The sequence below is a fragment of the Microtus ochrogaster genome, unplaced genomic scaffold (genome assembly GCF_000317375.1).
Source record: "Microtus ochrogaster isolate Prairie Vole_2 unplaced genomic scaffold, MicOch1.0 UNK14, whole genome shotgun sequence".
Classification (NCBI taxonomy): domain Eukaryota; kingdom Metazoa; phylum Chordata; class Mammalia; order Rodentia; family Cricetidae; genus Microtus; species Microtus ochrogaster.
In genome coordinates, this window is record NW_004949112.1 from 1,767,798 (window position 1) to 1,792,604 (window position 24,807).

General features: G+C 51.6%; 4 protein-coding genes across 5 annotated transcripts in view; 3 read left to right on the plus strand and 1 right to left on the minus strand.

Annotated features, from left to right (window-relative positions):
* Dhdh (dihydrodiol dehydrogenase) overlaps positions 1-4,669 on the plus strand; it is an 11,801-nt gene extending 7,132 nt beyond the window's left edge. The window contains exons 5-7 of the mRNA XM_005366793.2: positions 1,263-1,387; positions 3,501-3,648; positions 3,869-4,669. Coding sequence (XP_005366850.1) covers positions 1,263-1,387; positions 3,501-3,648; positions 3,869-3,975 — 380 coding nt within the window. The 3' untranslated portion in view covers positions 3,976-4,669. The remainder of the gene's footprint in view (positions 1-1,262; positions 1,388-3,500; positions 3,649-3,868) is intronic.
* A 3,053-nt stretch (positions 4,670-7,722) lies between these two features.
* On the plus strand, positions 7,723-13,290 carry Bax (BCL2 associated X, apoptosis regulator). Of its 2 annotated transcripts, XM_005366794.2 has the most exons (6): positions 7,723-7,826; positions 8,282-8,333; positions 8,432-8,578; positions 9,123-9,258; positions 11,344-11,448; positions 13,025-13,290. In XM_005366794.2, exons 1-6 carry the CDS (start codon positions 7,793-7,795, stop codon positions 13,127-13,129), a joined length of 579 nt encoding a protein of 192 aa, XP_005366851.1. In that variant the 5' UTR covers positions 7,723-7,792; the 3' UTR covers positions 13,130-13,290. The 2 variants fall into 2 exon arrangements, with proteins under 2 accessions (XP_005366851.1, XP_013209088.1); XM_013353634.2 differs by lacking the exon at positions 8,282-8,333 and having other exon boundaries at positions 7,775-7,827; positions 8,431-8,578.
* A 1,543-nt stretch (positions 13,291-14,833) lies between these two features.
* On the plus strand, positions 14,834-16,671 carry Ftl (ferritin light chain). The gene is made up of 4 exons (XM_005366797.2): positions 14,834-15,198; positions 15,465-15,611; positions 16,010-16,135; positions 16,358-16,671. Exons 1-4 carry the CDS (start codon positions 15,097-15,099, stop codon positions 16,511-16,513), a joined length of 531 nt encoding a protein of 176 aa, XP_005366854.1. The 5' UTR covers positions 14,834-15,096; the 3' UTR covers positions 16,514-16,671.
* Positions 16,672-17,598: 927 nt separating this feature from the next.
* Gys1 (glycogen synthase 1) overlaps positions 17,599-24,807 on the minus strand; it is a 19,820-nt gene continuing 12,611 nt past the window's right edge. Inside the window, exons 12-16 of the mRNA XM_005366799.2 lie at positions 24,177-24,303; positions 21,865-21,960; positions 21,607-21,770; positions 19,303-19,383; positions 17,599-19,174 (exon numbers count right to left, since the gene is read on the minus strand). Coding sequence (XP_005366856.1) covers positions 18,848-19,174; positions 19,303-19,383; positions 21,607-21,770; positions 21,865-21,960; positions 24,177-24,303 — 795 coding nt within the window. The 3' untranslated portion in view covers positions 17,599-18,847. The remainder of the gene's footprint in view (positions 19,175-19,302; positions 19,384-21,606; positions 21,771-21,864; positions 21,961-24,176; positions 24,304-24,807) is intronic.

Here is a 24,807-nt window from a genome sequence, read left to right on the forward strand (position 1 = left end):
ACCAGACCTCATTACAGATGGTTGTGAGCCACCATGTGGTTGCTGGGAATTGAACTCAGGACCTTTGGAAGAGCAGGCAATGCTCTTAAACCACTGAGCCATTTCTCCAGCCCCCGGCAGGATTTTTTTTAAAGGTTATTTTAATTTGTATGTATGTATGTATGTGTGTCAGCATGAACATATGCTATGTAACCTCAGAGGTCAGAAGAAGGAATTGGATTTCCTGAAACTGGAGTTTCAGGCAGCTATGAGCTGCCATATGGGTGCTGGGAACTAACCCACTTACTCTGGAAGAGCAGCAAGGTCTCCTACACACTGAGGTAAAATTCAGATGCCATACAATTGCTCGTTCAAAGTACATTATTATTAATTCAGGGTATTGTAGTTCAAGCCTGTAATCCCAGCCCTTGAAAGACAGAGGCAGGAAGAGTTCATGAGTCCAAAGCCAGCCTGGATTATACAGTGAAGCCTTGTTTGATAAAAACAAAACAGGGTGGGGGAGCTGGAGAGCTCTGGCTGTCTTTCTAGAGGTCTTGAGTTCAATTCCCAGCTACCACACGGTGGCTCACAACCATCTATAATGAGGTCTGGTGCCCTCTTCTGGCATGGAGGTATACACGCAGACAGAACACTTCATTATGCATAATAAACAAACAAACAGGATAACAGGGACCAGGTGAGACCTTGGAAGCCTCGAGGCCAGAGTTTGATCCCCGTCGGGAGAGAATTTTCTGGACTCTTCTCACTTGTACTGCTGTGCTGTGGCACACTTCTAATAAGTTAGACACATGGCGGTGTGTGGCTGTAATCCCGCCTCCTTAGGGAGTGGAGACAGGAGGGTCTGGGTAGGTTATTATCTAATCCCTAAGAAGGCTAGCTTGAGCCCGAACTCCAGAAAATTCTGTCAAACAAAACCCAGCAAAAGCAACAAAAACGAGACTAAAGAAAACAACAAAAACCAGGCCAAGTGTCTGGGCCAGGGACTGGAGAGATAGCTCAGAGGTTAAAAGCGCTGGCCGTTTTTCCAGATGACCCAGAGGATCCAGGTTCAATTCCCAGCACCCACATAGTAGCTCACAACTGTCTGTAACTCCAGTGCCTGGGAATCTGACACCCTCACACAGACACACATGAAGGCCAAACACCAATACATTTAAAATGAAAATAAATCATATTTTTTAGGAAAGTGTCTGGGCCATGGCTGGAGCCGGTGCAGTCTGTCCTGCGCCCCTGCCCTGTGCTGACCTGCGCTTTCTTTACAGGTGTGGACGACACCGTTAGTGTGCTACTTCAGTACCCAGGAGGGGTCCACGGCAGCTTCACCTGTAGCATCACCTCCAACCTCCCCAACACAGCATACGTGATTGGCACCAAGGGCATGGCCCAGGTGAGCGACACACGTCTCGAAAGGCTGTGCAGCAGCCTTGGGGGGGAGGGAGGCTAAAGCTGAAGTAACCACTATTTACCCTGCTTCTGAGACATTCAGACTCCTCAACAGCCAAGCCAAGGGATGCGGTTTTGGCCTTAAGGTTATAGTCCCCTATTCTGAGGCCTTTGGTTTTTGGTGCCTACCTTCCCAACTCTGAACACATGCTCTTCCACCAAGTGACTCTCCAGCCCTGAGTTCTTTCCAGCTGTATTTGTTACTTTCCCTAATCCTGTGACCAATGTCTGACAGAAGCATTTTAAGTGAGGGAATGGTTCATTTTGGCCCAGGCTTGCCCATCATGACCTGTTGTCAGCCCAGCACGGAGGCTGAACAGCTGTGATTTGTAGCAATGGTGGGCTTTCCATACAGCTTGCTCTCCATCCCGGTGAGGAAGCCGGGAACTCAGGTGAGCACCAAGAGTGGACATAACCCTCCAGGCCCACACTCCGCCACCTACTTCTGCTGTGAACCGTTCAGGTTCTAAACATCATGCTAGCCGGGCTTAGGACTTTCCAGTTGTCTCCAGACAATCTGTGTCTCACCAGCGGCCAGATTTTCTTGGATTCTGGGAATGCTGTTGCTAGACAGAAATCGGATTTTTTGGTCTGAAAATGTGGCTCAGTGGAAGACATGGCTAGCGTGTATGGTACCCTGCAGTTGACACCTAGCTGCCAAAGAAAGGAGATCCTGTTGGGCCTGGGGTGCAGGGAGCATCATAGTTCCAAGCCATTCTGGGCTACAGAGGGATTTCAAGGACAGTTTGGACTACTTAGCAAGACCTTCAAAAATAAAAAGGAGAAAGAATCTAGAGAGAGAGAGAGATCTGCCTTGCCTAGAATCCTCCAGCGAGGGCCGTGTGCACGGCTCAGCAGAGAGCACACTTTTAGCGTGCAGCTGAGTGTGTTTGATCCCTAACACGGCAATGAAAAAGATGGAAAAGGGAGAAGAAATCATATATCCAGCAAGTTAAGCTATAGAATAGTTTCAGCACTTTCCTGCATTTTGTAGGACTTCTACCACCCTTCCTCGTGTCCCAGCTGCCATCCACTGGTTCCATTCTGTCCTACAGGTGGGCAGAAGCCTAGTTTAGTGTTCAGGTCTACCAGGTAAGAAGGAAGGTTGTCAGCACCCTGCTTTGTGTGGGTCCTTGAAGAACAAGGGTCATTCTAGGGAATCGGGCTTAGCAAAAGCAGGGTCCCCGCTTCCCGTGAACTGGGAACTGACTGCTCCTTGCTCTACGAAAGCCTTTATATTGTTACAGGATATACATCTTTTCAGAGTTTCTCTGTGTTATGGCTGTCCTGGAACTCACTTTGTAGGTCAGGCTGGCCTTGAATGCATAGAGATCCGCCTGCCTCTGCCTCCTCCTGAGTGCTGGGATTAAAGGTGTGCGCCACCACCACCTGGCAGGATTTATAAGCAAGCAATTTCCACATACCCAACTCTTATCTGAAGTTGTTTGAAGGAACTCTTTGTCCGAGAGGTTCTCAGCCTTGAGACTTCTTGGTTTGCCTAGTCCTCCCATTACTAAGAAGCAAACATTTAAAGGAAAGGTAACAATCACTGAAGGTAGTTCAAAGGCTAGGTGCTAACACTTGGGAATTCCTGTGGGATCTCTTCTACAGAAGGGGTTGTAAGGTGGCACACACTTGTAATACCAGGCAAAAGAATCAGGAGTTCAAGGGCAACCTCAGCTTCACTGGGAGTTGGGATCCAGCCTGGGCCTCATGAGCACTCATCTCCAAGAGTGATGATGCCCTTCTGCAGTGTGGTCCTGAGCCTTCATTACTGGACTGGAGGAGGAGCTGGTCCTCAAGTCTAAGCTGGTTTTGATTCCAGGAGACAACAGATAGGGTCTTAGTATGACAGGATCATTGCCAAGGATCAAACTCATCAACCCCAATGCCGGCAGAAGGCAAACTTGAACCTCACAAGTCGAATGGGGATAAAGCCTTATCTCTCAGGTGCCAGAGCTCCTCCCCTGGCCCTCTAGGCATACTTTCTGGAGTGGAGTCTGCAGCTCTGCTGGTAAGGGCTGAGTGGTAGCGTTGGCATTGTTATCTTCCTCCAGATTTGCAAAACTTGGTGCCCAACGGAGCTGGTAGTGAATGGTGAGCGTAAAGAGTTCCCTCCGCCTGCCCTTGGGAAAAACTACAATTTTTTAAACGGATCATGCATGAGTTATGAAGCGAATCACGTCCGCGAGTGCCTGCGTAAAGGTAAGGAGTGAAGGACTACAATCAGTCTAAGCAGAATATTGTGCTCCCTCCTACCCTGCAGCCCAAGCAGGTAATTTGGAACTACATTTCCCAGGATGCTGAGGGACATCCACCTGCTCAAATCACCTCGCCTATTCCATAAGAACTTCTGGGAATTGTAGTTTTCTTGGTGTCCAGTGTGTGGGTTTTGGACGAGGCTTCCTGTGCTCTCTCCTCCCAGGTCTTAAGGAAAGTCCTGTAGTGCCTCTGGCAGAGAGTGAGCTCTTGGCTGAAATTCTTGAGGAGGTGAGGAAGGCCATTGGAGTCACCTTCCCTCAGGACAAATGATGGTGCAGCTCCTGGGTTGGACACTTTTCCTACTTGGGACACTCTAGCTTGACCCTCATTGCTTTGGAGTTATTTTTGCAAAACAGCCCGAGCTTTCCCGTTGGAGAAAGCCCTTTCTGGGCTTTGAGAGTCACCGTCCTCTTGATGTTCTTCCTGCACATTCTGGCATCACCTGTCCTCACACCCACTAGGATGCAGCTCTGGGAAGTGTGAGTTGATGCGGATGTCTTTCTGTGTGCTGTGAATATGTTCTGTTCTCATTGGTTGATAAATAAAGCTGCTTTGGCCTATGGCAAGTCAGGATAGAGCCAGGTGAGAAATCCAAGGAGAGATATGGGAGAAAAAGGGCAGACTTGAGAGAGACGCCATCCAGCTGCCCAAGAACAACATGCCAGCAGATCAATAATGCCACAGTCACGTGGCAATACTCAGATTAATAGAAATGGGTTAATTTAAATGTAAGAGCTAGGGGCTGGAGAGATGGCTCAGTGGTTAAGAATACTGACTGCTCTACCAGAGCATCCAGGTTCAATTTCCAGCACCCACATGGCAGCTTACAACTGTCTGAAGATGCAATTGCAGAGGATCTGACACCTTCACACCAATGCAAATGAAATAAAGTTAAATAAACCATAAAAAATAAATGTAAGAGCTAGCTAGTTATAAGCCTGAGCCATAGGCCAAACATTTAAATTAATATAAGCCTCTGAGTGGTTATTTGGGAACTGGTTGGGCAGGACAGAAACTTCTGGTTATAATGATTGAAAGTGTTTTCTGGTCCAAGGGTATCTTGGGGATCTGGAGCCAAAGAATCCCACAGTCACGTCATGTAACAAATCTCACACAAGAGATTTTATTGGGGAGAAACCCAGAATGGCAGCAACCCCACAACAGAGACAGCAGTGGGCTCGGCAGAGGGGCAGGCTTTTTTTTTTTTTTGTGAAGATTTATTATGTATACAGTATTCTGTCTGCATGTATGCATGCAGGCCAGAAAAGGGCACCAGATCTCATTACAGATGGTTGTGAGCCACCATGTGGTAGCTGGGAATTGAACTCAGGACCTTTGGAAGAGCAGGCAGTGGTCTTAACCACTGAGCCATCTCTCCAGCCCCAGGTGCAGGCTTTTATAGGGTCTGTTATGCATGCACAGTGAGCCACAGAAAGTACCAAGCAGTCAGAAATATGATTAAGACATTAACCCTGGGTCATGGGGGTGGGGACAGGCCAGGGCAGGATGATTCTCCACTGGCCTGTTACCCTACAAAGAGAAACCCAAAATAACCTCGAAGGAATGCAGAATACCCGGTGGCTAGGATTGCCAGGTAACCCTGCTATGCTTGCTCTGACTGTATCCATCCCTCTTCCTCTCCTTTTAGGGATTGATTGAGAGTGGCTGTGACAGCAGGGTGTAATGGGGAGGCAAAAGCTGGTAGATCTCTGAGTTTGAGGCCAGCCTGGTCTACACAGCAAGTTTTAGGTCATCCAGTTCCAATGTGAGCCCCTAGAGAGGGATTGGTTGGGGGGCTTCAGGAGGCGGGGAGGGGGGGGTACGACGACAGAGACCCTGGAGCTGGAGAAATGACTCAGGAGTTAATAGTCCTCGTTGGTCTTGATTCAGGTCACAAAGTGGTTCACAACTGTCTTTAACCACAGTTCAAGAGAATCCGATGCCCTCTGACCTCCGTGAGCAACCAGGCACACCGGGTACACATCCATGTGCAGGCCGTGAGTCTCACACCCTGGGTCAAAGGGCTGAGGTGCTCCCAGCATCCCTCAGTCCCTACCTGTTGGTGGTGGGGCATGGCTGGCACACCCTGCCCTCTACCCTGAACCCTCCAGCCCAGGAGCTCCCCAGAAGCTCTGCCCTGTGTAATCCAGACATTTGGGTTCCTGCCATTTTGTACCTTTGCCTCCTTGGCTGTTGCGTCTCAGTTCTCTTCTCTTCTCTCCTCATAACCGCGGTCAGTACCGTCTTGTCAATGCTGGACTTTCCCAGAAGTCTCTGCCTCTACTTACACCCTACCTTTTAGCTCCAATAAACTTTCTTCTCCACCATACCTATGAGGAGTCATGTCCTTTCTTTATTATTATTTTTTTTCATTCACAGACAAAACACTCATACGTATAAAATAAAATAGATACATTTTAAAAAAATTCAGCCAGAGTGGGGTGGTGGTGGTGCACACCTTTCATCCAGCACTCAGGAGGCAGAGGCAGGTGGATCCCTGTGAGTTCAGGGCCAGTCTGGTCTACAAGAGCTAGTTCCAGGACAGGCTCCAAAGCTACAGAGAAACCCTGTCTCAAAACAAACAAACAAAAAAAGAAGTATGGATTTAGGATACATTGTGTGACTCACTAGGCTCCCACATGGAATTTTGTTGTTGTTATTTAATTTTTTCTGTTTTTCTTGTTGTTCTTTTAAATTTTGTTTTGTTTTGTGGGGGTCGAAGGGGCAGAGGGTAGATGTGAGGGATGAGAGATGAGTAGAATCAGGGTGCATGATGTGAAATTCACAAAGGATCGATAAAAAGTTAAAAGAAAAAGAAACAATGAGAAAAAAACCCTGGTGCTAGGAGGGCTTTTTTTTGTTTGTTTGTTTGTTTGTTTGTTTTTGGTTTTTCGAGACAGGGTTTCTCTGTGGCTTTGGAGCCTGTCCTGGAACTAGCTCTGTATACCAGGCTGGTCTCGAATTCACAGAGATCCGCCTGCCTCTTCCGTGCGCCACCATAGCCAGGCTTATTTACTTGTTTTTTGTTCATTTGTTTTTATTTGAGAAAGGGTTTCTCTGTGCAGCCCTGGCTATCCTGGAACCCTGGTTTGAGACCAGGGTGCCCAGTGCTGGGATTAAACGGATGCTCCACCACTGCCTGGCCCTTCTTTCCTTTTGAGACAAAGTCTGTTTTGGCCATGCAGGCTGATTTGAGATTCATAGCAATTCTACATAGGGCTTCCACGTTCTGGGATTACAGGGATGGGCGCACACTAGGGTCTGTCCCAACCCCTTCCTTTCTCTGTTTGTTTTGAGGGAGGATCTCACTACTGGGCTTTAACTGACCTGTCACTCCCTAAGTAGACCAGAGAGATCTCAGATTCACAGAGATCTGCTTGCCTCTGGGTCTGGAAGCTGGCATTAAAGACGCAGTAGCCTCTACACACTGCCTGATTTTGATTTTTCAATTCTTAGTAATGCAGTCTGGACTCAAACTGTACAGTCCAGGCTTGCCTCAAATTCTTTGGCAATCTTCCTGCTTCACTGTCTTCAGGGCTGACCTCGCCCCTGTTGGCTATCACCCTGATCTGGTTTTGTTTGTTTATTTTCTCCAGATGGGGGTCTGGTTACTGTCCTGGATGGCTTTGAGTTTGAGGCGATACTCCCTCCTGCCTCCAAGTGCTGAGAGACAAAGTGATTATGCCTGGTCTCGGTGTTTGTTTTTGAGACGAGGCTTTGTTGCTTATCCTAGGCAGGCTTTGAACTCGAGGTAATCTTACTTCAGCTTCTCTAGTGCTCTCTGCCACAAAGCTATGGCAAAAGGAATAATGAGTACTGACTGGTCTGGCTTCAGGCAGAATCGCGCATGCAGACCCTGTACTGTGGCCCAAACCTGTAATCCCAGAAGGCGGAAGCCCTATGCAGATGTGTCGCAGTCTCGAGACAGAGGCCCCGCCCCGGCAGACCGGCAGTCACGTGACCAGCCCTGCGGGGCGGAGGCCATGTTGCGGGGCACCCACGTGAGGGGCGCACGTCCGCGAGCGGTCACGTGACCGGGGCGCGCTGTAGCCGCCCGGGGCGCACCCGGCGAAAAGCAGCGGCGGTGATGGACGGGTCGGGGGAGCAGCTCGGAGGCGGCGGTGAGGAGGGAGGCGGAGGACGAGTCCCGGACGAGGGACCCCGGGACCCCGTCGGCTCTGGGCTCGGGTGGGAGTCCGCTGGGGCGCGCGGATCCATCCCGCCGGGCGCATCCGCACCCCGACAGCGGACATCCGCGTGCGCGCCCCAGGGCAGGCCCGGGCTTGTCGCTGGCGCCACTTCCTGCTGGTCGCCCGGGCTGGGCCGGGTCCCAGCGCCGCCCCTCGGGCCGGGGGCCTGTTTGCTTTTGGTGCCCTGTTCTCCGTGTTCGGAGGAGCTGGGATGCAGGCCGGGTCCCGCCCCCTGTCCATCAGGAGCAGTCGTCCTGCTTTCCATGTTGCCTTTCACTACTAGGGTACCCAGCTCTGTCTCCCTTCAGGGTTATGAGCCTCCCCAGCCCCCTGACTCTTCCCGGGACCTAGGAGTCCAGGCACCCCTTTCCTCCTCTCTCCACCAGGGCCCACCAGCTCTGAGCAGATCATGAAGACGGGGGCCTTTTTGCTACAGGGGTGAGTGTGAGTGAGGCCCTGTTGTGGTGGGGTTGGCTTTGGGAGCAACACGCGATTCTCACTCTGCGCCTCCTTCACCCACTTCCATTCACATCTAGTTTCATCCAGGACCGAGCTGGGAGGATGGCAGGGGAGACGCCTGAGCTGACCTTGGAGCAGCCACCGCAGGATGCGTCCACCAAGAAACTGGGCGAGTGTCTCAGGCGAATTGGAGATGAACTGGACAACAACATGGAACTGCAGAGGTGTGGTTCCTGCAACCTGGGGTCCATCCGGGGATTTATGCCCCCTCGAGAACTGGGCACTGTGTACTCTGGTCCTCAGATACTCTGCGCTAGGGATACTCTACATGGTAGGCCACCCCGGAGTCACAGTGGTGGGTTCTGGGTAGGTGCTGTACTATACCGAGCCATGCCCACAGTCCTCTCATCCGTGGGCGCTGCAGGAATAAGTTACCTTAAAGCCAGGTCTCCAGTCCCTGGCTGGTAGACGCTTGCAGGTGCTCTACCACAGAGCCGTGCCTCTGACACCTCCCATGAGTCTTAGGCAGGGGCTGAGCCACTTCGTCCCACTTGGAGCCCCTGGAGGTAGGTGTTGTGCCGCCCTCCACTTGTAGGTATCAGGAGAGCACTTCTGCTGTCACTTTCTCCCCAGGACCTGGGAACTTTGCTTTCTTAGGTGCCTCACCTCCTTCCCAGCGCAGGCTCTGGCCTTTGTCCTAGCATGGGGGAGGCTGTGGGAACTCCTGATGGGTCTGCCCACCTTGCTCAGCACTGCTTTGTCCTGTAGGATGATTGCTGACGTAGATACAGACTCCCCCCGAGAGGTCTTCTTCCGCGTGGCAGCTGACATGTTTGCCGATGGCAACTTCAATTGGGGCCGGGTCGTTGCCCTCTTCTACTTTGCCAGCAAACTGGTGCTCAAGGTGAGTAGCCACAGGGTCGCGGGCCCAGGGGCGCACCCTCGGGTCTGTGGTGGCCCGGGTGGTGAGGTCCAGGGACAGGAGAAAAATGGCTGTGTATTTATCCCCTCAACAAATGGGTTGGGCCTAATGTATGAGGGCCCAACCCCAGCACCTAGTCTCTGACCCAACAAAGCAACTAGCCCTTCCTGATGGAGCTCTGCTTGGTTGTTGTGACGTTGAAGTAAGGTGGATGGATCAGAGAAGCCTAGAAAGATTTCTCAGGATAGGTGGTACCTTAAAACTGGCGTGGTGGTTTATGCTTCTAATTTCAGTACTCATGAGACTGATGTCGGAATATCAAAGTTTAAGGTTAACTATAGCTAAATACTGAGTTTCAGACTATTCTGGCTACCTAAAACCTAGGTGGTTTTTGTTTGTTTGTTTTGGTTTTTTGAGACAGGGTTTCGCTGTAGTTTTAGAGCCTGTTCTGGAACTAGCTCTTGTAGACCAAGCTGCCCTCAAACTCACAAGAGATCCGCCTGCCTCTGCCTCCCGATTGCTGAGATTAAAGGCGTGCGCCACCACTGCCCGGCTTTAAAAGCTAGTTTACAAAAACAAAACAAACCCGAGAAATGGGCATGACAAATGGGGTGTGTGGCTGAGTAGGGAAGCCTTAGGTTCGATCTCCCATCACCCTACACAAACATAAAAAGGGGGCTGGGACCATGGCTCAGTTGATAGAGTGTTTGATTAGCATATATATATATATATACTATCCCTGGGTTTAGTACCACATAAACCAAGTGTGTTTGGTGTATTCCTCCAGTTCCACCACTTGGGGAATTGGAGGTAGGCAATCAGGAGTTCAAGGTTATCTTTACAGAGAACATTCGAGATCAGGCTGTGGTAGGGTATGTTAGGGCAAGAGTAGGGAGACTACACTGTGACCATCGTCCATGCCACCCCCCCATCTCCTTGATGTGGTTTCCTGCTTGGGCTGATGGGACTTCAGTATTGGAGGCAGGAGGATAGTGGTCTGAACAGTAGTCTACCTTGGACCCCAAAATGCATTGTTCCAGTCAAGAGAGCAAGTCCTGAGGCTGCTGTCTAGAAAACGTCTCTAGAAGGTGGCTTAGGACCTGAGCTTTGAGGGGTTGAGGATTGCTGGTTAAAGCTTATTCTGTCAAGTCAGCCTGCATCAGAGTGATAGACATGAAGAGGTGTGTTGCCTGTGCTGGTGGTGTGTGTATATTGTCCCAGCTATAATGTAACAAAAGAATCACCTTAGTCCAGAAGTTCAAGATTGGCTTAGGAAACTCCAGCTCATAACAGCAAAACTGGGAAGAGTTCTTCCCATGGTCCTGCTGGGCTTTCAGAGCTTTCCAGATTGCCATTGTTGTTCCCAGGTCTTAGAGTCCTCAACATCCTTATCCTTCCAAAAGAACTAGGTATCTGGGCCAAGAGTAGTAGTACACACCTTTAATCCCAGCACTCAGGACAGCTGTATCTCTCTCTTTTTTTATTTATTATGTATATAATATTCTGACTGTGTGTATGTCTGTAGGGCAGAAGAGGGCACCAGACCCCACTACACAGATGGTTGTGAGCCACCTTGTGGTTGCCGGGAATTGAACTTAGGACCTTTCTTTGGAAGAGCAGACAATGCTCTTAACCACTGAGCCGTTTCTCCAGCCCCAGCTGTATCTCTTTACGAGAGTTCAGGACAGGCAGGGCTACATAGAGAAACCCTGTCTCACAAAAACAAAAAACAAAACAAACACCACCACCTAGGTGTCTGGGCCCTGAAAGCCAGCTCAAACATTCTGCACTTCCAGCTCTTCCCGGTTAGAACCAGGCACACACGCTAGGCTGGTGCTCTGCTGTTGAGCCTTCCCCCTGCCCTGCCTTTGAGTGTTGGGCTAGAGGGCACTGGGGAGTCAGGTTCCTAAGCAGGTGGCTTTTCCTAGATCGTAGTTGATGGAGCTGACTCAAGCAGGAGGAGCCACTGCTTATAGAGGCCAAGGAGTGATAGAAAGGCTTGAGACCTCCTTCTCCAGCAGTGTGGGCACAGGACTCACCCCAGTGTAACCTCCCCACTCCCCGCAGGCCCTGTGCACCAAAGTGCCCGAGCTCATCAGAACCATTATGGGCTGGACACTGGACTTCCTCCGAGAGCGGCTGCTTGTCTGGATCCAAGACCAGGGCGGCTGGGTGAGACTCCTCAGTTCTTGCCACACTTTAGAGCAATGGTTCTTCACCTTCCTAATGCTACAGCCCTGTCATACAGTTCCCCATGCTGCAGTCACCCCAACCATAGAATCACAATGTAAATATCTGGTATGCAGGGTATCTTCTATGTCATGACCCACAGATTGAGAACCACTTCCATAGAACCAAGGGCCACCACAGAGGTGCCCCAGGCTGTCAGACATGATCTAAGATACTTGTCCTTGCATCTCCCAGCTTGGTGCATCTGGTACCCTCTGACTTCTGTGAGCTGAGATGGCTTTCCCTTCAGAATCTCTCCAGTACACTGGTGATCCTCTGATCCCAGCTTGATCTTCCCTTTGATTTTTTTGAGATTGTCTCATTACCTCACGCCGGCCTCAGACTACTCTAGCTGAAGACTCCCTTGAATTTCTCAGCACCCTGCTTCCCTCCTTCGTGCCAGTTTGTTAGGTGGAGACAGGGTCATGCTGTGGCTCAGGGATGGTCTGGAAGTTACTGTGTAACCAACACTGGTCCAAACGCGATCCTCCACTCAGTGCTGGCGTGCGCCACCACTTTCAAAGTCGAATTTTGTTTTTGTTTTCCTGTTTTGGGATTGTGTGTAGGGGGAGTATATTTTATTTACTGTTTACGTTTATTTTGATGTGTGTGTGCGCTTGTAAGCACGTGTGTGGAAGTCAGGATAGTTTGCAGTGGTCTGCTCTCTCCGACCCTGCTGGTTCTGGAGATGGAATTTACGTTGATAAAGGCCTGGCAACAAGCACGTTTCCCATAGCTTGCTGGCCCTATGGTGCTTTTGGTTTTTTGAGACTGGGTTTCTCTGTGTAGCCCTAGCTGTCCTGGAACTCACTCTGTAAAACATGCTGACCTTGAACTCAGGGATCCAGCTGCTTCTGCCTCTTGAGTTTTGGCTTTTTATTTTATTTATTTATTTATTTATTTATTTATTTTTTTGGTTTTTCGAGACGGTTTCTCTGTGGTTTTGGAGCCTGTCCTGGAACTAGCTCTGTAGACCAGGCTGGTCTCGAACTCACAGAGATCCGCCTGCCTCTGCCTCCCGAGTGCTGGAATTAAAGGTGTGCGCCACCACCGCCCGGCCCTGGCTTTTTATTTTTGAGACAGGGTCCCTCTGTGTAACAAACAGTCCTGGACCTCACTCTGTAGACCAGGTTGGCCTCAAACTCAGAGAGCCACTTGCCTCTGTGCCTCCCGAGTGCTGGCTGGGGTTAAAGGCATGTGCCAGCACCCAGCCTCTTGTTTTTGAGTGAAGGTTTCAACAAATTTCCCAGGTTGACATTAAACTTATAACCCTGCTGCCTCGGGGTCCTGAGTGTTGGGGCTAGGATTCTAGTCCTGGGGTCCCCTTAGAATGCCTCGGGGTCCTGAGTGTTGGGGCTAGGATTCTAGTCCTGGGGTCCCCTTAGAATGCCTCGGGGTCCTGAGTGTTGGGGCTAGGATTCTAGTCCTGGGGTCCCCTTAGAATTCCCACATGTGAGCTCTTCTGCTCCCACTCCCCCTTGCAGTTTGGTGTTGAAGTAACAAATGTCTCTGTTTCCAGGATGGCCTCCTCTCGTACTTCGGGACCCCCACATGGCAGACAGTGACCATCTTTGTGGCTGGAGTCCTCACTGCCTCACTCACGATCTGGAAGAAGATGGGCTGAGGCCACCTGCTGCCTTGGACTGTGTCTTTTCTTCATAAATTATGGCATTTTTCTGGGGTGAATGGGGACAGGGGACAGGCATTTTTCTTACTTTTGTAATTATTGGGAAGGGTGGGAATGGTGGCCTGGGGTGTGGGACAATAAACCTCAGGTCCACTCTGGATTGTATGGTCCAGTGTTCACCCAGCTGGTGTCAACAGCACCAGGCCCCTTGCCCACCAGGGAACAGCCTGCTCCGCAAAGGGTGCAGCAGCTGCCGTGCTGGCCTTAGCTCTGGGGACAGGGTGTAGGCTGCAGGCCTGCTGGATCCGAAGAACAGAGTGGAGAGAGCAAACTCCTAGGGGCTGGATTGCCAGAGAGGCACAGAAGGAGAGGAGGACTTTCAAAGGGGGTTTGGTCCTTTCCCCCATGAGACTGCCACCCATATTCCCTACACTCCGCCATGCCTTCAGAGTGCGCCCTTATTTTCTGTGGTTCCCGGATGTTGCCTTTTTACACCTTTATTACCTTGTCCAGGTCTGTCAGGTTGGAGACAAAGGTCAGGCTGTGGTTAATGACTAACTGGTCCCCACATCAACGGGGCACCGCAGACGGCAAGTCAGGGGAAAGATATGTGTAGGACACCCACCCCCAGAGTAAAACTACATGAACACACTTGGGGAAAGAAGGGAGCGAACCGCGGTGTGGGGGGGGGGGATGACACAGGCCACAGCCCCACCGTCCCTCAGCTGAGGACAGGTGAGGCCAGAGCCCCATCCCACAACCACTATCAAGCTGAGCTCAGCGTGACTCGGCAGTATTGGCCCGGGCTACCCCTTCCACCAATGACTCAGCAGCAGCCAGTGGGCCTTTTCCCAGGCCCCAAGGCCAATCTTTCCAGTTCCTTGTATTAACTCCCCTTCCAGGATGGGACATTTCTCACCTCTGCCCTCTCAAGTTCCTGAGGTTGGAACCCTGGTAGGGGCCTTTCCTGTCCTACAAGGACCTTGCATGCATCAAGTGTTTGGCTGAAGACGATTTTCCTGAATCCTGAGTTCTTGTTCTGTAGACTCAGATTTCTCTAATTCCCAAAGAACAAGCGGCAAGGAAGCCTCTGGACCAGTCTCCAGGAAAGGCAGCCCAGAAATTCCCCATAGGCAAGTCTCAGTTCCTAGAAAAACCGGTCCCCAGACCAAACAGGCTAACCAGGACTCAGAGCACCAGAGACGCGCACACGCCATACTCCAGAGCTCTCTACCCTTTCCAAAGACCTCCGCAGGGAAAAAGCAAACCCACGAAGCATCGTGAACCTTGAAACCCTAGACTTCTGGGTACCCCTTCCATACCACATATCCCCATGAAGTGATACCCTTCATCACGTGAAGCATTTCTTGGGCAATGGAGGGTCTCTTTGTCCTACAGACGTACCCCACCCACCTGAGCCCATCGCTGAACTCATGTTCTCAGGCCTTGCCTTCTGTGAGACACCCCCAAAGGAGCTCAGAGCCATCCCTCCCCCGAATCGCCAGGACCACCCGACCTCAGATTCGCGCTCGAACCACGACCACCGCCCCTCCCCCAGCCTCCATTTCACAACGCCCTCGCGCTCCAGGCGCGTGACTACCCCCATGGAGGAGGGTGGGGCCGAGATCCCCCTCAGTCAGGATTGGTCGAGTACAATCTTCCTTCTCCGCCTCACAGCACCGCCCATTGGCCAATCCCTGGCTGCGGCGTCCCGCCCCCTGGGGGGGTCAGCACAATATAAAAGGAGCGGTCCCCGCTCGACCCGCAGCAGCCTTCGGAGATCCCGTGGATCTGTGTCTTGCTTCAACAGTGTTTGGACGGAACAGACCCGGGGCCTCCCTTTGTTAGCTTCCACCGCTCCTCATCTGCAGCCGCAGCCTCCGGGACCATCACCTCGCCGCCTTCAGCTCCCAGGACCAGCCAGCACCGTCTCTTTGCGAGTAGCTCCAGACTGCGTCTCAACCATGACCTCCCAGATTCGTCAGAATTATTCCACCGAAGTGGAGGCTGCCATGAACCGCCTGGTCAACCTGCACCTGCGGGCCTCCTACACCTACCTCTCGCTGGTGAGTAGCCCGGGCTGCCCTCCGCACTGGGTCCCTCGCCCACCCTGCTGCGCATGCGCGGGCCCCCTTTGTTCCATCGAGGGCGGGGACCTCGTGCGCCGGCCTCGCCCCTGCACAGCTCTTGTTTACTTTGAGATTGTAGCACAGTGTGGACGACCAGTCTGGCCTCGACTAGCACATGCTTTCCCTCTGCTCCCGAGTATTGCGTTTAAAGGTGTGCGCCACTGCGTTCCGTTAACTCTCGCTTGTAATATTTCTTACCGCAGGGCTACTATTTTGACCGGGATGACGTGGCTCTGGAGGGTGTAGGCCACTTTTTCCGCGAATTGGCCGAGGAGAAGCGCGAGGGCGCCGAGCGTCTCCTCAAGTTGCAGAACGATCGCGGAGGCCGTGCACTCTTTCAGGATGTGCAGGTGAGAGCGGGGGACATTGGTCACCACAGAGCGCGCCGCACCCATGCGGCCCCTTGGTTTGTTACTGCCATCCCGTGGTTTTGACCCGATATAGGTCCGACTGCTGGAAAGTTGCATTCCATTCTTGAGGCGTGTATGTGGTGGTGGTGGTGGAGATTGGCAGGTAGAGACAGTTAAAATGCACAGTGCCTCAAAGTGGGAAACGCAGTGCAAACCGAGACCACAGGATGCTGTGATCCGGGGAGGCAGGGTCTCACTTTGTGGCCCTAGTTGACCTGGAACTCATCAGAAGCGGGCTGTAATGTTTCTGTACTGAGCAGGCCCTGCATAGGCCGTTTGATTCTTGGCTGGGAGGAGGATGGAGGACTAGTTCTGAGATACTATTTTCTCTTGTGCAGAAGCCATCTCAAGATGAGTGGGGTAAAACCCAGGAGGCCATGGAAGCTGCCCTGGCCTTGGAGAAGAACTTGAACCAGGCCCTCTTGGATCTTCATTCCCTGGGCTCTGCCCGCACAGATCCTCATGTAAGTACCTTCTTAGTCCCTTTTTCCTGTTACGGCAAGACCTTGGCTGCCTGTGTTTGCTTTGAACTCCCAGTAATACTTCCGTCTCAGCCCCTGAACACTGTGATTATAGAGAACCATCTCCAGTTATTTATTACCTGTCCTTAGGACAGTTTTCACCTAACCTCCTGTTCACACCTGCCTCTGAGAACTGGGTCTCTGATGTCTCTTCTTCCTTTGCAGCTCTGTGACTTCCTTGAAAACCACTTCCTGGATAAGGAGGTGAAGGTCATCAAGAAGATGGGCAACCACCTGACCAACCTCCGCAGGTTGGCTACTGGGCCCCAGGCATCTCTGGGCGAGTACCTCTTTGAGCGGCTCACTCTCAAGCATGACTAGGAGGCCTCTCCTTCTGAGGGGCTCCCACCTCTGCTCTGCACCAGCCCGCCTCAGGACCTTCACCCGAACCTCTCAAGAAGCCACTAGGCAGCTTTGTAACGCCCTGGAGCCCCTCTCAAGTTTTGGACCAAGTAAAAATAAAGCCTTTTGAAGCAGCAGTTGGTGATGTCCCGACTCTTGTTTTCTGTGGGAACCATGTGTGTTGGAGGGATGGGTCTTGGCAGAGGAGTGGAGTCCTCATAGCTGAGCTCAAATGAGCTACCCCCTATCACTGAAGGAACACTAAACAACAAAAGAGGGCTTCTAAATGCAGTGCAAGGCATGCTGGGAGGGTGGGGCAGCCAGGGTCACAGGGTGTCCATGGGATGCTGAGCTAGAGGTTGGGGCCCATCAAAAAGGAGGATGTGAAAGTTTGGACCACTGTCCAAACGGGAACCAAAACCTTGCTCCGGGGGTGGGTGGGATAGGGTCACTGGGTTATACTGCTGTGTCTGCTCTAACATACAGGAGGAGGGCTGGGTGCAACTGCTCCGTGGACAGTCACATGGGCAGGAAAATGACCCAATACAATCACTGCTTTGTAGTCTTGGCCACCCCATCCTCAGATTTAGAGATTGAAGGGAGAACTCAGCCATGCAGAAGGCACTGAGGTCTGAGAGCCAAGGAAGTGTAGCCAGTGGACTGAGAAACATTAAAGTTTTGGTTTTCACGGTGTTGGCTGACATCCTGCTTAGCCACACCCCAGGAGGCTGCTTTTCATTCTTTGAGGCTGGGTCTTGCCTCAGTCTAGGGAGGCTTTGAACTTTGGATCCTTTGTTGCGAGCCCCTGTGACTTCCTGCTTATCTTTCTACCCAGCGTCACTGAGCCTCAAATCCAAACTAAGTCAACATCACCTTTCCTGAAAACACTGGCCTCTCCCAACAGCAATTCATGGCTTTGCACAGAAGCGCTGGGCAGGCAAGAGCAGACTGAAACCAGGAGGAAGCTGGGGCTCCTGCTATGTGTTTGTGAGGCTAAGGCAGGACTGCTGCAGATGTGAGCCACCACCTTGAGGTGTGCCAAGGACCTACCTGAAAAACTAAGCTTACACACAGCCGGGGAGCGGAGGGGAGACACGCCGCACCACATGACTTCATGCTCAGCCACACGGAACTCTTAAATACACGTATATTTTTTTCATCTCTGGACACACTCCAATCACACACCTTCTGCCCTCCCCCTCCAAATGCAAACCAAGAAGGGCTTCAGGTATGAGGGCCCCCCTTCACTGAAGCTGGGGCAAGACAAAGCTTGCAGGCAGAAAGGCCTTGAGGTACACGTGGGGCTTCGAGAAGCCAGTGGGCTCGGTTCTAGATCAGGAAAGTGGACCAGGGGGCAGCACAGTGATCAGACTCCTGATTTGGCCACTGGGAGCCAAAGCCCAGCTGTTTCACCGCAGGCTGAGCCGTTGTGGGGTTGACAGTCACCCTGTTCTCAAAGGAGGCATTTCCTGGTAGAGGGGACACTGGGCCAAAGGGAAGAATAACCTCTGGTCCAACTCTGCATGCTCCCTGGGAGAAATGAGCAGGACACACCCAGGGAGACCAAGCTTGCAGCCTGTCCTGGAATCCCAGCTGCGGGCTGAAATGGAGGACCTTAAGCACTGTTACCTTTGCTTCATTGACTTTTGCCCTGCCTGGCCTTGAACTAACTTCCTGTGTAGCCGAAGACGTGCCTGACCCTTCTGCCTCTACTTACTGAGTGCTGGAATTACAGACGTGCACCAGCAATTCAGGTTTACGAGGTGAGGTGTTAGAGCTAGATCCCTGGGTGTGCCAGGCAAGCACTCTGACAACTGAGCTACTTTTCCAGCTCATATTCAACTATGTTAATCCCTGAGGCGTCCTAACTCTGCACTTGGCGTCCCAGTTGCAGGGAGGCCACAGATTCTAACATGAGGTGGTCTTGGGGGCAGGCTTGAGCACAGCATACTCTGTGGTTTAGGATCAAATGAAGAAGCTGCAGCCTGGAAAACAATAAACCAGGAGACTGAAAACCTCTGGCATCGAAGAACAAAGGCAGATTCCTGGCCTCTGGGACCCAGTCTGAGTCTGGAGACTCCAGACCAGAACACAAAGAATGCATTCTGCAATTCAAGAAAGGCACACAGCGGCGTGGAGTGTGGGGGCTCCAAGGCTGGAGCCCAGGGGCTGGAGTGTCTGAAACAGGCTGGGCTGTGGACCACACTGGGTACGGGTCCCTCTCAGGGTCTGGAGTGGGGTTCAGGCACCCTCCCATCTATCAGGCCCTCTGCAGGAGGGACACAGGACAGGCAGGGAGTGGGGTAGAGGGGCTTAGTTACGCTCCTCGCCCACGGAACTGGTAGGACTCAGGGGCTCAGTGGGTGTGCTGAGTGAGCTGGAGGCACCAGTGTCCACTGAGTTGCTTCTCTTGCTTCCACCTGTGGAGGAAGAACAGGAGGCCCGGCGGGGCCACTCCGGTGCTCGGATGTTGCGGCGGTCCTTGGCAGCCTCTTCTTCCTCGTCATAACGCTCACTGTCTTCCCGCAGTAGTCCATCCCGGGGCTCTTCCTCATCCTCACTCTGGTGAGGGCTGGAGTGTCGAGACAGTGAGGGCGATGGCGGCACGGAGGCTGGCCGTGGGTAACGGTACCCCTGGGACTGCATAACCCGGAGCAGACACAAACAGGGTGAACGGGCGCCACGTAAGCCCTCATTAGTGTTCATTAACCGTCAGTCCCAAACCAGCCTGTCCCGCCCGGCCCAACATTGGTCCGGGCTTCACTTACCGCATCTACCGCGTGGGGCTCATAGGTGAAATGATCTGGAAAAGCCTTGGCCAGGGCCATGTGGCGTGCAGACATGTAGTACTGGGCAGAAAGGGGGACAAAATATGTCAGAGTTACACTCCAGCTACCGGCAGATCAAGCCCAGCCACTTTTTTTTTCTCTGTGTAGCCATGGTGGTCCTGTTAAACCCAGAGATTGGCCTGCCTCTGTCTCCCGAGTGCTGTTTTTTTAGGCATGGGCCACTACTGCCTGGCCATTTTTTTTTTTTTTTTTTTTTTTTGGTTTTTTTCGAGACAGGGTTTCTCTGTGGCTTTGGAGCCTGGCCATATATTTTATTAAAAGAAGAGCCACGCTCCCCAGATTATCACCGGGGGAAGCAAGGCAGGGTCTCTACACTGTACCACTCCGGTAGGTGCTAGGTAAGGGTCTACAACCTAACCACCCCATTTCCCCTGAGCCAACACTGAGCCAAGCTCCACCCCTGTCACAGGAGGAGTCTAGGCAAGGGCTTGACAGCCAACTTTCCCTTGGTAATTAGCTAGGCTGGCTTATAGATAGTATAGTTTTCCTGCCTCCCCCTTCCAAGCACCCGGGATGACAAGCCTGGGCCAATAGATACAGCTGGCCACACCTGACTGTTGTCTGTTTTGAGTTGAGGGGATGACTACCCACGCCCAACTGGCTCTGAACTGTCAGCAGGCTCCATTTTGCTACACCTTTAGGCAAACAAGTTCACTGAGTAGATTTGTCTGTCCTAGGTAAATATCCTTATGTAACTGCAAATGCCCCGTCTGGCTAGGCACGGATCATCTTTGTTACACCTTACCACAGGGCAGACAAATTCTCAGATCAGGTGCTGACTGGGCACGCCACTACACACAAATGAAAAAAACGCTGGCCAGATGTTATTTCTAGGTTGTTTTGTTTTCCTTTTTTTTTAAATTGATTTTTATTGAGCTCTACATTTTTCTCTGGTCCCCTCCATGACTCTCCCCTCCCCGCTTCAGCTCTCCCCCAAGATCCCCATGCTCCCAATTTACTCAGGAGATCTTGTCTTTTTATACTTCCCATGTAGATTAGATCTATGTAAGTCTCTCTTAGTGTTTGCATTGTTGTCTAAGCTCTCTGGGATTGTGTCTTTTCTCTTTTTTTTGGTGTATGCATGAGTGAGTGAGTGAGTGAGTGAGTGAGTGTGTGTGCGTGCGCGCGCTCATGTACCCATCTACAAAGACCAGAGTACAATTTCAGGTGTTCTGCCTCAGGAGCTTCTTTTTAGGATTTGCTTATTCATGTGTGAGTATATGCATACGTGTATGTAAGCTGTGCATGTGTGCGCGCAGAGACCAGAAGAGGCACTGACTCCCGGCGGTGGAATGACCAGTATTTCCTGTGAGTGCTGGTGTCTGCATGCTGATAATCACACAGCAAGTGTGCCTAACCACAGCGAGCCCTCTCTTCAACCCATCTTTTTCTTTTTTCTTTTTGGAGTCAGGTCTTGTTATGTAGACTAGGCTGGCTTGGAACTCACAGAGATCCACCTGCCTCTGCAGGTGAGGTACTGAAATAAAAGACGTGTAACAATGCCGGGCCTTCATCTTGTTTTTTTGAGATGGGGGGTTTGCCATAAATAGGGTGCTGGCTATCCAGTGAGCCCCAGGTATCCTCTTCAGTGCTACACACAGGGGCCACCGGATTTATTGTTGTTGTTGTTTTTTATGGGAAGGGGTGTTTCGCTTGCTTGTAGTGTCTGTGCACACAAGTATGTCTGTCAGATCCCCTAGAAATGGAATTTTAGATGTTTGTGAGCCACCATGTGGGTCCTGGGAATCGACCAGTGCACTTAACCAATGAGCCATCTCTCCAGCAACGAATTTAATTTCTTCTTTTTCAAGACACGGTTTCTCTGTGTAACAGCCCTGGCCTTCCTGGACCTCTCTTTGTAGAGCAGGCTGGCCTCAAACTCACAGAGATCTGTGTGCCTCTGCCTCCTGAGTGCTGGGATTAAAGGTGTGTGCCACCAAGGCTCCTGTCCCATTAATTTTTTAAAGAGACAGCAATTATTATAAGTAGGAGATGCTGCCCTATCTCCAGCTTCTTTTTGTTTTTATAAAGACAGGGTTTCTCTGTGTTTCACTGGCATTGTGGAACTTGCTCTGTAGACCAGGACGGTCTGGAACTCAGAGATCCTCCTGCCTCTGTCTCAAAATTGCTGGGATTAAAGGCACGCATTACCACGCCCATCCATCTCCAGCCTCTTAGGGCTACAGAACCAGCTGAGGCTAAGGAAAGGGAAGTCAGTCATACCCGGCCTAGGTACTTCCAATCCAACAGGTCTGACAGCCGCTCTGTGCGATTCCGCTGGATGATGCGCTGTCGCCGGCTCTGCTGACAGAAACTGTAGAGGAAGGAGGTGAGCTGTGAGCAGGAGTCATCCAGGCTGCGGAACCTCCGATCCAGAATGTAAATGCCTAGAGACGCAGGGATCAGGGTTTGTTAAAAAAAAAGAAAAAAAAGTCTGAATTGTGGGCGAGACCCCCCTTGTTGTCCTTTGTTTGTACTGACCGTAAGCTGAGGGATCTGCGATGTGTTCCTCCATAAAGCAGCCAAAGCCCGAGAGGTTGGTGGAGATGCTGGGGATGCCCATGACGGTGCACTCCGCTGTAGGGCCAAGAGTGGGAAAGCAAACTCAGCAGGTCTCCAGCCTGCTCCGCAAGAGATGCCTCTACACTGCCATCTGCTGGCAACTGCGCCAAGCACACCCTGGCTGTACCTGAGGGGTGCTGAGGGCCTCCCCCATTTCTAGGAAGGGAAGCTAGGAGACTCAGAAAAGTGAATCAGCTGAAGAGCCCGTGATTAAGAGGATACTTATTTATGGAACACTAATGGTGGGCTTATAGAAAGAACTTTATTTAATCACATAAGATACATTGTGTGTGTGCATGTGTGCCTGGTGCCAGAGTATAAATTTTGGATTATCACATGGTCATAGTCAGGTTGGTGGTTGTTGTTCTGAGATATGTATGTATGTGTGTATGTACGTATGTATGTTTTTCAAAACAGGGTTTCTCTGTATAGCCCTGGCTGTCCTGGAACTCACTTTGTAGACCAGGCTGGCCTCGAACTCACAGAGATCTGCCTGCCTCTGCCTCCCAAGTGCTGAGATTAAAGGTGTGCACCACCACCACCCGGCTCAGTCAATGCTCTTAATTGCTGAGTCATCTCTCCAGTCACTGTCGTACGAGACAGGGTCTCATGTAGCCCAGGATGACCCTAAACTCAGGAGGCAGCCAAGGATGACTCTGATCTCCCAATCTTCCTGTCTCTGCGTCCATTAGTGAGCGTTGCAGGTGTAGATGCTGGCTGCTACCTGGTTTGTCTGAGGGTTTCCTGTGGAGCCCAGGAAGGCCCTGAAATGCTGACTGCTGCCTCAGCCTTCCCAGTGCGCTTCCACTAGGGTGAGGAGAGAGCTCAGAGAGAGCTGATGGAAGCCGGTGATTCCAGGCTCAGGATAGGCCCTACAACAGGAAGCTAAGGCAAGGGCTGCCATGGGTTCAAGTCTAGGGGACAGAGACCCCATGGTAGAACAAAGCTTTTCAGGCATGGCAGCAAGTATCTTTTTTTTTTTTTTTTTTTTTGACTTTTGAGACAGGGTTTCTCTGTGGCTTTGGAGCCTGTCCTGGAACTAGCTCTGTAGACCAGGCAGGTCTCGAACTCACAGAGATCCGCCTGCCTCTGCCTCCCGAGTGCTGGGATTAAAGGCGTGCGCCACCACCGCCCGGCTTTTTTTGACTTTTGAGACAGGTTTTCTCTGTACAGCCCTGGCTGTCCTGGAACTCACTCTGTAGACCAGGCTGGCCCCGAACTCACAGAAATCCACCTGCCTCTGCCTCCAGCACCCGGCCACTATTATCTTAATTAGAGCAGTGCCAGAACTTGCAAGTGACCCTCAAGGCCTGGGCTGCAGCTTCCTCTTCCTCGTAGAAGGAGGGGGTGGGCATTACCCCTCTCTGGAGATTCCAGGAACTCCTTCCCACATATCCTCCCAGATATGTGTAATTCGGTTCCAGCCTTATTGGTCTTATGGCCGTAGGAGGTCCTACAGTATAGAGTGTGGGAGGAGGCCCCATTGCTGCAGCCATGGAGGTGGGGAGACTCCTCTGTGATAGGACTGCTTTAAGGATGCCCACACTCCTCTGAGTAACCCCTCACCCAAGCTCTGTAAGGAAGAGAAATAATGATTCACTCTGTGTGTGTGTGTGTGTGTGTAAGAGAGAGAGGGAGAGAGAATTGATGAATATACCTATAATACAAACACTCAAAAGATAGAGGTAGGAGGGTCAAGAGTTCAAGGTCATCCTCAGACACAGTGAGCTTGTGGCCAGCTTGGGTTTCACAAAACCCTGCGTAAAAAACAAAAATTCACAAGAAAGCCCCATGGTCTTCCCTCAGTGAGGGAGACTTTGAAACAGGCGATTGCATCTCAGAGCTCAGGGCTGAATGGGGCTGTGGAGAGGGGACCAGGAAGTTCAGCTGGTAGACAGCTTGTCTGGTGGGCACAAAGGAGTTCAAGTCCAGCCTTGGCTACATAGCAACTCTGAGAAGCACTGCGAACAGTCTTGCTCATCAGCACCTCATGGTTCTGAGAGATCACATGCCAGCAAACTGGAGACGAGGTTATCCTTGACAACCACTGGAAATGAACACCACACCAGTCTTCTAGTCCTGAGCCCTGTGGACTTCTGTGTCACAAAACCGTACAATGGAACAGGCTCAGCCCTTACCATCATCCCTAAACCGAGGAGCCATGTTGCAGGTTCATGCCAGAACTGCACAAACCCCAGCACTCTGCTACCCCTTCCCCTCCCCACACTCACCAGGTGTGTAGCCCCAGGGCTCATAGTAGGAGGGGAAGACTCCTAGGTGACAGCCTCGGACAAACTCCTCATAGTCCACAGGGAGCAGAGGGCTCGTGGAGGAGAGGAACTCCGGGTGGAAAATCACCTGCCAAAGGAAGAGAAGGAAGGACCCAGAGTAGCCAGGGAGGGCACATCAAACAAACAGCAAAGTGGACAAGCCAAAGACTTAAACTAGATTTAGCTGGCCTCAGAAGTCACGGTTCTTTCTAAATAGTTCAGGTGGTAGTTTAAAATAAAAATCCCCCCCCACCAGGCTCATAGGGAGTGACACTATTAGGATGTAAGGCCTTGTTGGAGGAAGTGTGTCACTGGGGGTGGGCTCTGCGTTTCAGAAGCTCAAGCCAGGCCCTGTGGCTCACTATCATTTCCTGCTGCTAGTGGATCCAGGTGCGGCACACTCAGCTCCCTCCCCAGCATCATGTCTGCCTGTGGATCCAGGTGAAGCACACTCAGCTCCCTCCCCAGCATCATGTCTGCCTGTGGATCCAGGTGCGGCACACTCAGCTCCCTCCCCAGCATGTCTGCCTGTGGATCCAGGTGCGGCACACTCAGCTCCCTCCCCAGCATCATGTCTGCCTGTGGATCCAGG